This window comes from Notechis scutatus, chromosome 5, assembly GCF_049901735.1.
Source record: "Notechis scutatus isolate UNSWTSFEM ecotype Mainland chromosome 5, rNotScu1.2, whole genome shotgun sequence".
NCBI lineage: Eukaryota > Metazoa > Chordata > Lepidosauria > Squamata > Elapidae > Notechis > Notechis scutatus.
This window is the reverse complement of record NC_142013.1, coordinates 113,030,555-113,043,171: the sequence shown is the minus strand read 5'-3', so window position 1 is coordinate 113,043,171 and position 12,617 is coordinate 113,030,555. Positions and strand designations below refer to the sequence as shown.

General features: G+C 43.8%; 2 protein-coding genes across 3 annotated transcripts in view; one reads left to right on the top strand and one right to left on the bottom strand.

The window, feature by feature from the left end:
• Positions 1-2,449, top strand: part of VWA8 (von Willebrand factor A domain containing 8) — a 126,891-nt gene extending 124,442 nt beyond the window's left edge. For both annotated transcript variants that reach the window (XM_087967577.1, XM_087967576.1), the window contains exon 45: positions 2,078-2,449. In XM_087967577.1, coding sequence (XP_087823703.1) covers positions 2,078-2,186 — 109 coding nt within the window. In that variant the 3' untranslated portion in view covers positions 2,187-2,449. The remainder of the gene's footprint in view (positions 1-2,077) is intronic.
• A 6,169-nt stretch (positions 2,450-8,618) lies between these two features.
• The window catches only part of RGCC (regulator of cell cycle), a 19,843-nt gene continuing 15,844 nt past the window's right edge, over positions 8,619-12,617 (bottom strand). The window contains exons 4-6 of the mRNA XM_087967698.1: positions 11,749-11,856; positions 10,616-10,678; positions 8,619-10,094 (exon numbers count right to left, since the gene is read on the bottom strand). Coding sequence (XP_087823824.1) covers positions 10,087-10,094; positions 10,616-10,678; positions 11,749-11,856 — 179 coding nt within the window. The 3' untranslated portion in view covers positions 8,619-10,086. The remainder of the gene's footprint in view (positions 10,095-10,615; positions 10,679-11,748; positions 11,857-12,617) is intronic.

Below are 12,617 nucleotides of genomic sequence, written 5' to 3'. Positions count from 1 at the left end.
GAACAGTTTGCCTTCAGAAGTTGTGGGTTCTCCATCACTGGAGGTTTTCAAGAAGAGATTAGACAACCATTTGTCTGAAATGGCATAGGGCCGTGATGGCGAACCTATGGCACGCCTGCCACAGGTGGCACGCAGACCCATTTGTGCGGGCACGCGAGCGCAAACTTACCTCACTGCACATGTGCGCACCTGGCAGCTGATTTTCGGCCTCCCAGAGGCTTGAGGAAAGCCTCTGCAGCCTTTGGGGGCCGGAAAAATAGGCCCGTTTCGTCATTTCTGGTATTTCTGGAAATACCAGAAGTGATGAAACGGGCCCATATTCGACCTGCAGAGGCTGCAGAGGCTTCCCTCAAGCCTCTGGGAGGTCGAAAAAGGCCTCAAATGGGCCAAAAAATCAGCTGGGAAGCACAGTGCAGATAAGGGGGCGATGGCGGGATCGCACACGCATGCACAGGGGGCATGGGGAGCCCTGCGCGCATTGCCTTATGGGTGCTGGCGCGCGAGTCCAAAAAGGTTAGCCACCACTGGCACAGGGAGTCCTGCTTGAGAAGGGGGTTTGACTATAAGACCTCCAAAGGTCTCCTCTTCCAACCCTATGATCAGGCATGATATTTTTCCGATTAAAATCGGAATTCGATTTTTCGGAATCGCCCGGGCGACGCGGGCGGGCGGGCGGCGGCGTGGCGGTGGTCGGTGCGAGGAGGGTGGGTGGGCGCGCAGGGGCGGTCGGTGCGAGTGGCGGTCGGGCGCGAGCGGGGCGGCGGTGGCGGCGGTCGGCGCGCGGTCGGTGCGAGGGCGCAGTCGGTGCGAGCAGCGGTCGGTGCGAGGGGTGGTCGGTGCGAGGGTGGTCGGTGCGAGGCGGGCGCGGCGGCGGGGCGCGTGGCGGTCGGTGCAAGGGTGGGCGGGAGGCGGGCGGGAGCGCGGTGCGCGCGCTGGCGCGAGGGCGGGCGGGCGATTTCTTTGGCCGGCCCCGATTTTTTTTTCTGAGGGGAATATCATGCCTGATGATTCAAGTAGGACAAGAGAAGCATTTTTCCATGCTTGTTTATAACAAGGATGCTGATCACAGCAAAAATAAATAAATTAGCACTAGCTTCGAAGACCAAATTGCTTCTTTGGGCATGAATCATAAGAAAATTCAGATGATGTAAGGAAGAGTCAGGTTCAGTTTCAAATAATGATTCACTATCCTGAGCCAAGCTCAAATTTGTGAACCCACCGTGGTCTGCTCAGCTCAGGAGTGGTTAGAGTAAATAAAGTAAAATAATTTGAACATCTTTTCTACCTTCCCAAAAAACTGCTCCCACGCCCAAGAAAAGCTGAGTCAGATTGTCATTTTGCAAACCAGCATAAAGATCCTTAAAAATCTTTTCTCATCCTTTGGTTCTAAGCTCATCGCACAACACGTAACATGCTCCATTTCTTAACAGATGCGTATGCATTGAAGAAAATGGTTGTGGAATTGTGGTTTCAGTGCTACTCACGTCTTGCGATAACGAATACAAATCTCTAGAAAATATGTTTCCCCTAGGCCTGTTCTCAATTCAACCTCTTCATTTTATGATTCAGAAGTTGTTTTTTATTATTGTTGCTGTTGCTATTATTGTTGCTATTATTATCTCTTTTATTCATTAAACATGAAACTCGGTCAACTGAACATTTAAAAAGGTTGTTATTGTTATTGTTGTTGTTGTTATTATTCATGGCACAGTCAGCCAGATGTTCAGACTGGGTTTGGCTACCTATTGAGTCCTTCCCAAGGACCTGGGACAGGCAAATCTGGATGTTTGATGGTGTTACAGATATCGCCGCAGGATGGAAGCTGTTCCAAATAAAGCTGCCTTCTGCAATTGACTGGTAGCAAATTTGTCAATGCCAATGATGGTGTTTAAGTGGTGCTCCAGTTGTTTTGGGCCTGCACTGAAGGCTCCTCCTCCTCATCATCATCATCATTTTATTTTATTTTAAGATTTTTTTTCTTGAGTGATGGATTTTTAGTGAAAAAGTCTTTGTTAGATTGAACGCGATGAAAATCCACAGCAGTAAATTTTATTTTATTTCCTCTTCTGATCTTTAGATTGCAAAGGACATTACCGGCTGGTCGTTCTTTTATCGCCATGGATACCAAGGAAATCCCACAAATTTTGCAGCAAATTTTCACCTCCACCATGCTTTCCAGCTCCTAAGGAAAAAGATTTCCGTTGACTGAACTGACTGTTCAGCGTGGAAGATTAATTCAGAATAATCCAAATGAGCTGCTAATCAAGAGTTGAAGCACCAGCGCCCTAATCTTTATACTGAATACATATGTGTTATGGCAAAGTGCATATTGTACTTGAATTAAAGTGACCTAAATTATGGTATTCTTCAATAAAGAGGATGATTTAAAAACCCAGTCAGAGCTTTGGAATAAATTAAAGATTTCTATGAATAAACTAAAGATTTCTATACAGTATCCCTTAAATACGTTTTGTGCTCAATATCTAACAAAGAAAATGACACAAAGGATGTTTCTTTTTTGATAATTCTTTTGAATTGATACAGATAGCCCTCGATTTACAACCACAATGAAACCCAACATGTCTGTCGCTAAGCGAGACATTTGTTAAGTGAATTTTGCCACATTTTACAACCTTTCTTGCCACCATTGTCAAGTGAATCATTGCGGTTTGTTAGGTTAGTTACTCAGTTGTTAAGTGAAGCCAGATCAAGCCTGTGATTAACTTAACAGGTGCAGTGATTGCAAGAAAGATTGTAAAATTCACTTAACAACGGTGTCAGCTTTGGAAGCCATATTAGCATCAGACACTTCCACGCTGCCACGTTCTTGAGCCTTGGAAAATGGGAGGAAGGAATTTCTTGGAGTGTATGGGGTTAGACACAATAGCATTCTTTTTCTAAGTCAAGGTCATGTTGTTTCTGCACCTGAGTGAGAGGACGTCTCAAGTTGGGCCGGATGGGGATTGGGGCATGTGATGCAATGAGAGGCGCAGGGGGTAGATTTGTACTTTTTTTTACTTATTGGAGGGAAACCCGGAACTTTCAGATTCAGGATTTCCCAGATGTGCCAGTTTACTACTCTGATAAAAGGAAACTTTGAGAAGACGGTTGTCTCATAGTTATTGGTTGCAGTGGAGGTTTTCTGGAACACTGACAAACGGCCTCGCTCAGCAACAGAAATTTTGGGCTCCGCTGTGGACGTCCATTGAGGATTCCCTGTACATAAAGGGGTGTGGTGGCACCATAGTTACAATGCAGGATTGCAGGCTGACTCTGCCAACCGCCAGCAGTTCAATTCTGATCAGTTCAAGGTTTACCATCCTTCCGAGGTGGATAAAACAAGGACCCAGATTGTTGGTGGCAAGAGGCTGACTCTGTAAACCGCTTAGAGTGGGCTATAAAAGCACTGTAAAGTGGTATATAAGTGCTATTGCTATCTGTAGCTGTCTGTATATCTATAAGCTATCTAGCTATCTATTAGCTAGTCAGCTAGCTAGCTATATAATTAGCTATCTCTCCATCAGTATCTATCTTTCCATCTCTATTCTTTCTATTTATCATCTACCTATCTATCTTTCCTGCCAGAGGAGGGAGTTGGGCTAGAAGACCACAAGGTCCCTTCCAACTCTGCTATTCTGTCCTGTTCTATTCTTCATTCCAATATTCTGTTCTTTTTACTCCTATTCTATTCTATTCTATTCTATTCTATTCTATTCTATTCTATTCTATTCTATTCTATTCTATTCTATTCTATTCTATTCGTTAATTCCTATTCTATCCCATCCCATTCGATTCTGCCATGGTGGCACCGTGTTAGAATGCAGTATTGGAGGCTGACTCTGCCCATTGCCAGCAGTTCGATCCTGACTTGGTCAAGGTTGACTCAGGCTTCCATCCTTCCAAAGTCGGTAAAACGAAGACCCAGATTGTTGGGGGGGCAAGAAGCTGACTCTGTAAACTGCACAGAGAGGGTGTAAAAACACTGCAAAGCAGTGTATGCATCTACGAGCTATTGCTATGTATATCTGTCTGTCTGTATATCTATCAACTATCTAGCTATCTCCATTGGTGTCTGTCTCTCCATCTCTATCCTATCTATCCATCTATCTATCATCTATCTATTTATTTATCTTTCCTGCCTGAGCAGGGGGTTGGTCTAGAAGACCTCCAAAGTCCCTTCCAATTCTATTATTCTATTCTATTCTTAATCCCAATATTCTATTCTTTATTCTCCTATTCTATTAATTAATTCCTATTCTATTCTATCCTTTAATTCCTATTATATTCTATCCCGTCCCATCCCATTCTATTCTGCCAGGTTGGCAGCATGTTAGAATGCAGTATTTTTAGGCTGATTCTGCCCACTGTCAACAGTTCGATTCTGACTGGCTCAAGGTTGACTCAGCCTTCCACCTTTCTGAAGTCACTAAAATGAGGAGCCCGATTGTTTAGGGGCAAGAAGCTGACTCTGTAAAGCGCTCAGAGAGAGTTGGAAACCACCACAAAGTGGTATATCTGTCTAAGTGCTTTTGCTATAACGTGGGGGCTTTTTTTGAAAAGAAAAAAATGTCAACAGATGGTTGTGTTTCTCCAGCCTCCGTGCTAGGGGGAGATAAAATTCTCCCACTCATCGACAGCGTGCTCGGAGCAGCCCAGGCGCCTGACCTCTGCCTGAGATTTCCTCGTGCTCCTTTTGCGCAAAACCTTGAGAAAGAAATCTCCTCCGGAGGAGAATCTGCTTAGGGAAGCCAAACCCCTCCGCTCAGGAGAAAGCTGGCAGCCTTTGTGGCACCACGAAAGGAGGAAGATAACAAGCTCTACTTGACAACTGGGATGTAATGTTTGGATTCCATCGGCAGCTAAAATCATGTTTTGCTGCTGGAGTAAATTGGCTGGTTTGGGGCTGCGTTGAGAAACATGAAGAATAGAATGGAATGGAATAGAACTAGAATAGAATTAGAGTACAATAGTGGAGAGGAGAGGAGAATAGACTAGGAATAGAGTAAAGAGTAGAGTAGAATAAAAGTAGAGTAGAGTGTAGAGTAGAATAGAGAGGAGAGAGGAGAATAGGAATCGAGGAGAATAGGAGGAGAGGAGAGTGTAGAATAGAATAGAGAGTAGAGTGGAGTAGAGGAGAATAGGAATAGAGGAGAGGAGAATAGAGGAGAGGAGAGTAGAATAGGAGTAGAGTAGAATAGAAGAGAGTAGAATAGAAGAGAGTAGAATAGAATAGGAATCGAGTAAAGTAGAATAGGAGGAGAGGGGAGTGTAGAGTAGAATAGGAATAGAGAGTAGAGTAGAATAGGAATAGAGAAGAATAGGAATAGAGGAGAGGAGAGTAGAATAGGAGTAGAGTGTAGAGTAGAATAGAGGAGAGGAGAGTAGAATAGAATAGGTGAGTAAAGTAGAATAGGAGGAGAGGAGAATAGGAATAGAGGAAAGTAGAATAGAGAAGAGAGTAGAGTAGAAAACGAGTAGAGTGTAGAGTAGAATAGAAAAGAGAGGGTGAAAATGTCCTCCCAGGGCTCTGGAGGCTCTCTGGAAGCTGGAAACGGGCCAATTTCTGGCCTTCCCGAACTTCTGGAAGCCTGTTTTTCACTGTCCCCGGGCTCTGGAGGCTTTCCTCAGGCCTCTGGGAGCGTGAAAATGTCCTCCCCAGGCTCTGGAGGCTCTCTGGAAGCTGGAAATTTCCGGCCTTCCCGAACTTCTGGAAGCCTGTTTTTCATTGTCCCCGGGCTCCGGAGGCTTCCCTCAGGCCTCTGGGAGGGTGAAAACGGCCTCCCAGGCTCTGGAGGCTCTCTGGAAGCTGGAACGGGCCCATTTCCGGCCTTCCCAAACTTCTGGAAGCCTGTTTTTCACTGTCCCCGGGCTCTGGAGGCTTTCCTCAGGCCTCTGGGAGCGTGAAAATGTCCTCCCAGGCTCTGGAGGCTCTCTGGAAGCTGGAAATTTCGGCCTTCCCGAACTTCTGGAAGCCTGTTTTCATTGTCCCCGGGCTCCGGAGGCTTCCCTCGGGCCTCTGGGAGGGTGAAAACGGCCTCCCCAGGCTCTGGAGGCTCTCTGGAAGCTGGAAACGGGCCCATTTCCGGCCTTCCCGAACTTCTGGAAGCCTGTTTTTCACTGTCCCCGGGCTCTGGAGGCTTCCCTCAGGCCTCTGGGAGCGTGAAAATGTCCTCCCCGGGCTCTGGAGGCTCTCTGGAAGCTGGAAATTTCCGGCCTTCCCGAACTTCTGGAAGCCTGTTTTTCATTGTCCCCGGGCTCCGGAGGCTTCCCTCAGGCCTCTGGGAGGGTGAAAACGGCCTCCCCAGGCTCTGGAGGCTCTCTAGAAGCTGGAAATGGGCCCATTTCCAGCCTTCCCGAACTTCTGGAAGCCTGTTTTTCATTGTCCTTGGGCTCCAGAGGCTTCCCTCAGGCCTCTGGGAGCGTGAAAATGTCCTCCCCGGGCTCTGGAGGCTCTCTGGAAGCTAGAAAACTGTCTCCCCAGGCTCCAGAGGCTCTCTGGAAGCCAGAAACGGGCCCATTTCTGGCCTTCCCAAACTTCCAGGAGGCCCATTTTTTGCCTTCCCCAAGCCCTCCATGTGCACCCTGCACTTCCCTGCATCCAAAACAGGCCGCATGGGGATTACTGGGAGGAGAGGGGCGGGGTAGGCGGGGTCAAAACTGTGCAGAATCTTAGCTGGGGTCTCTCCTGAACCCCTGCGAACCCCCAGCAGCCCCACCCGTGCTTACAACCGTTTGTTTAGTAACTGTTCAAAGTTACACCCGAACCCTAAAAAAAAATGGACATGCCTATTTTGCATGCTTCCCGTTGCACCATCACTGTGGGCGCGAGAGCAAAATTCGGAGGTTTGGCTACTAGCATGTACTTATGACGGTTACAGTGTTTTCCCAGGGTCATGTGATTCCCCTTTGGTGACCTTTGGACAAGCCGAGTCGATGAGGGAAGCCGGGTTCACATATTAACTTAAGAACTGCAGTGATTCACTCAGTGACTATGGAGAGAAAGGTGGCAATGTGTGGCAAAATTCACTTAAGAACTGTCCCCGCTTAGTAACAGAAATTTGGGGATCCGTTGTGGTCGAGGTAAGTTGAGGACTACCTATATAGCGGATCAGGAAATATACTGTCTCTGTGATTTTATGACGAATATTTCTTTTGTAAACCGGAAGAATGCCTGTCCTAGCCACATGCTCTTATAATGTAAAGATTTGCAACCTATAGAGAGTTGCACCGGCCTTTCTGGAGGCCGGAGACCAGCTGCAGGAATTGCGGTGGTTGAAAATGAATGGGGACACACACTTGTGTTTATGCGTAGCGCTTCCTGCATCCTCCCCAGAGACGCAACCTCCACCGTGTAGCTTTCGAGTAAGCTTTCCTTCTCTTTGCTTGCTTATGTATGTCTCCTTGTTTCAGCCTGGCGGCCTTCTTTCTGCAGTCAAAACAAGCCCAGGTGGGCATGGCTTCGTAAAGATTCAGTAAAGGGTTAGTAAAAAATAGCATGGCTTAGTAAAGGTTCTGTCAAAGCTTAATAAAGGGCATGGCTTAGTAAAGATTTAGTAAAGGGTTAGTCCCTTCCAACTCTGATTACCTGTTAGCTATTAGTAAAAAATGGCATGGCTTAGTAAATGTTCAGAAAAGAGTTAGTAAAGAATGGCATGGTTTAGTAAAGGTTCTATAAAGGATTAGTAACAAATGGCATGGCTTAGTAAAGATTTAGTAAAGGATTAGCAAATAATGGCACGGCTTAATAAATGTTCTTTAAATGGTTAGTAAAGGGTTAGTAAAAAATGGCATGGCTTAGTAAAAGTTCTGTAAATGGTTAGTAAAAAAGCATGGCTTAGTAAAGTTTCTGAAAATGGTTAGTAAAGAATGGCCTGGCTTAGTAAAAGTTCAATAAAGGGTTAATAAAGAATGGCATGGCTTAGTAAAGAGTAAAGAATGGCATGGCTTAGTAAAGAGTCAGTAATGGGTTTGTTAAGGGTTCATAAAGAAAGGCATGGCCTAGTAAAGGTTTAGTAAAGAGTTAGTAAATAATGGCAGGGCTTAGTAAGGGCTCTGGAAAAGAACTGAGACTGCAAACGGGGTGATTTACAGATTATTTTCACAGCTAACATGCATCACTTCCTTAAAGCCATCAGAATATATAGATTTAATTAGGACGTGGTGCTTCCATCGAGCAGAGGGGGACCATGGGAAGTGATGGATGGGCCTTCTCCACCAACCAATTCTTGTTGACCGAAGCAAAGAAACAGAGCCAAGTTTCTTGAAGGACCCTGGCTTTGGCCGAGTGCTCCTCAGGTGTGAGGCCATCCCCTCGAACGAGGCATCCCAATAACAGGTAAAGACAAAAAGCCCGTTCACTTCCAAACTTTGGTTTACTATCAGCCTCCTCCAGATCTATTCCAACTAGCAAAATGTAAATATTACGCTAATGAGCAAACCAAAGAAGAATTCAAAAGTTGCGTTGCATTTCAAGAGATTGATAGTTCCTAGCACACCCATAAAAAGCGTGGAGCTCTCGCCTCACAATTAGGAGGCTGTGAGTTTGATCCTGGGTAGAGGCATATATTTCTCTCTCTGGGCACACTGAGAATGCTGGAAAAAAAAAAACTTTGAGTTGCTATTTTGCAGAATTCATTTATTGCACAGCAGGAAATATGTACATCCAATTAAAACATTTGCCGGCTTCAAGCTATTGTCATTGAACATGAACAATAACCATGAAATAAGTTACTACTGGAAAAATGATTTGAGTTTTCAAGGCTTAGGTGTTTTATTAAGCACGCTCTTTCTGGACCACGTTTTTGGAAAGAATTATTATTTTTTATGTTTGAAAAACAACCCTGCGTGGCTGTTTTACTGCTAATGGTATTCAAGGAGAAAAGGGAGCTTTTGCTGTGAACATAAGGGTGGAGATAATAACTGTGGGCACAATTAAGCTTCTGTGGCTATTGTGGTGTCCCTTGAGTAAGCTACAGCAATGATCAGGTAAGGAATCACATCCCATTGTAAGGGCATACACACTACTACATTACTAAACAGAATGAAATTTTCACAAACCTGGAAGTGCCAAAATCCAGAACTAAAAGGATGGAATAATCCGGCAATATCTGAAAAAGTATGTTCCTAACTAGTCTTTAGATGGATGGGCTATTCTAATTAATTACTACGAGTTTATAGAGGAAAAAGTAGGAGACAAATACAAAACAGTTAAGTAGTTCATAGCCCTTTAAACCATATTTTTCTCTCTCTCTACCAATCTTCTCCCTTTCTCTATCAATTAGCCATTTATCTATCTGTCTGTCCATCTACCTATTTATCCATCCATCCATCATCTTCTCTTTCAATTAAACAATTATCTCTCTATCCATGTATTCTATCTCCCACCTGTCTATCCTTTTCCTCTTTCAACCAGCCAGCCATCCACTATAATTTATCATCTATTTATCAATTCCCTCTATTTATCAATTAGCCACCTATCCATTTATTCTGTCATCTATTTCTCTATCTGTCTATCATCTCTCTCTCTATCCTCCCCTGCAATTAAACATCCATCCACCCATCTATGTGTTCCTTTATCATTTATCTCATTAGCCATGTATTCATCCTATACTACCGTCCATCTATCCTCAATTAATTAACATACATACATATATCTTTCATATCTCTGTCCATCAATTCATCTATGCAAACATCCATCCATCTAATCTCTCTCGATTATATATACATATACATATACATATATATATATATATATATATATATATATAAAATTTCCAGTTTAGCTTTTATTTGCGTACAAAAATATATTATCATGAAAACATTTCCAAGTTAATGATATAGAATTTCCAATCTTTTCATAAATCAAGGTTAAGCTACATATTTTTTTTAAAAAGCCTTTTGAGCACTTGTGTTATTTGATCCTGTCTGTGAAAAAATCACAATTACGACGTGTTAGAGGCCAAGCGTAAGAGGCCATTGCTGGAAAAAATACTGAGAAGAGAAGAATTCCTGTGCCTCTCCCATTAGATGATGGGTTGCAGGAACCTCATCCTTTTGAAGGCAGGTTTTGGGTCACAATACAGTGTTTCACATACCTGTACAAACATCAGATGGAATAAGTATTACTGTGTAGTATAAATAATTTTTCAAGATACATTTGCAATGTAACTGGAATGATAGATACAAGTTTTGAACACTGAGTGAAATAAATCAGAGCTAAAGTAACATCTGAGTCAGGTAGCCCTCAACTTGCAGCTATTTTCATTTAGTGACTGTTCAAAATTACGTTGACAATGGGGAAAAAAGGTGACTTATGCCCTTTTGGTCTAAGTAGAGCTTCCTGTTTCCTGTTACAGTTAAATAGCTGAGCAGTAAAACACATGGTGACTGTGCTCTTTGTTTGCTCTTGGTGCTATATATAAACAGAATTTCTAACACAGTCCTTTTGATCTAAATCAATGTATCACTGTGCATGTAAGAAATCTAATTACCTTGTCCTAGTGGGTTTCCTTTGTGTACAGGGTCATACCTGTTCATTGTTTCCTGGGCAGGAATCTATCGGTGTCTACCCTTATCCTTGCCCAAGTATCTACGGAAATCAAGGTTGATTACTTACTTGCCAAAACTCTATCAAGATCAGCGATAAAGTCTTCTAGTTCCTTGGTGTCTCCAAGTTTTGCTGAAAAAAACATCAATTACAAAACCGATGATGTCTATGCAACAGAAATATTGACTTTGTGGTTCATTTTCTGGTAATCTCTTTGTTTTTTTGGTAAAATAAAGAATAGTGTTTGGGAGAGCCAAAAAGATGGATATATAGATGAAAAAGATGGCCAGCAAAACAGGCTATTCGCTGACTCAGTCCCTTAATTTGTGACACAAGAGCCATACAGCTGTTCTTCTTCTTCCTAGCATATTCCCGCATATGCAGGGCCATACTGTTGTGGTCCGTCAGCAGCCCGTGGAGCGGGAAGCAGAGTCAGACCGTGGGGAGGAACATGGGCCAGGGAGTCTGGGGAGGACTCAGACGAGGGTCCTGCATCTGATACAGATACGGGGCCAGGGCCATCTGGGGGTTATGTGCTGACTCTGGAGCCTCCAGCAGCGAGGCAGAGGAACAGGGGGAGCCTGTTCCCAGTGCGCGCATGCACAGAGCTGCCAGAAGGCAAAAACAGTTAAGACAAAAGGGACGACTCGACAGTAAGGCTTGGAGGTGATTGGCCCCTCCCATAAGACCTAAAGGAGGAGCAAAGGGACAGGAGCCTTTGCAGGAAGTAACTTTGTTCATACTGGCCGGTTTGAAACCTGAAGTTCAGCGTTGAATTTGTGCTCCGTTTGGCGCTTGGAAATTTAGTCGTTGGCAGCATTTCAAGGGAGATAAAGGTGGGTGCTGATCAGACTTCTCCCGAAGGACTTTGGCAGACTTCCATGGAACTGTTTACAAACTGTTTGAAACTCATTACAGGCTGTGAATGGCTACAATTCACAACCATTGAAATAAAGAAAAAAGGGTTTTTGGACATGTGTTTGTTAATGCCTCCATAAGCCTTGGTCAGAATACATACACAGCCTGACAGCTGTTATGCCAGCAAAATTGCACTTCGATCCTCTGCTATTTCTGAAAATAACAGCACTGGAAAAAAAAAGTGACTTACGACCAGTTTTCACACTAAACAACCATTTGGCCGATCGTGATTCTCATTCTGGAGAATTGTTTTTTTTTTTTTTAAATGAGCTTTCAAACCATACCTTTCTGAGACGCTATCACGGGAGAAGAGCCAGAAGGACTGGATGGAGTAGAGGAATGTAACTTTTCATCGCTAAAACTGAGGCTGTGTCCACACAGGGAATCGGCACCTGGAACAAAATCGTCAGCTTAGAGTTAGACGGGAAATCTGTAACTAGGTTTAACTGGCCTTCTTCGCACCAAAAGACACACACACACTTTATAATGCCTTGGTAAGGCCACATTGGAAATATTGCTTCCAGTTGTGGTCACTACAATGTTAAAAACAAGATGTTGAGACTCTGGAAAGAGTGCAGAGAAGAGCAACAAAGAGGATTAGGGGCTAAAACAGAGGAAGAACCGTTGCAGGAACTGGGTATGTCTAGTTTGATGAAAAGAAGGAATAGGGGAGACATGATAGCAGTGTTCCAGTATCTCAGGGGCTGCCCCAAAGAAGAGGGAGTCAAGCTGTTTTCCAAAGCACCTGAGGGCAGGACAAGAAGCAATGGATGGAAACTAATCAAGGAGGGAAGCAACCTGGAACTGAGGAAGAATTTCCTGACAGTGAGGACAATTAATCAGTCGAACAACCTGCCTCTAGAAGTTGTAAATGCAACAACACTGGAAGTTTTTAAGAAGAGATTGGATAACCATTTGTCTGAAGTGGTGTAGGGTTTCCTGCCTAAGCAGGGGGTTGGACTAGAAGACCTCCAAGGTCAATTCCAACTCTATTTATTCTATTCTATTCTATTCTTCTTCTGCTCTATTCTATTCTATTCTATTCTATTCTATTCTATTCTATTCTATTCTATTCTATTCTCTACTCTACTCTATTCTATTCTACTCTATTCTATTCTCTATTCTATTCCTATTCTATTCTATTTATACGCTA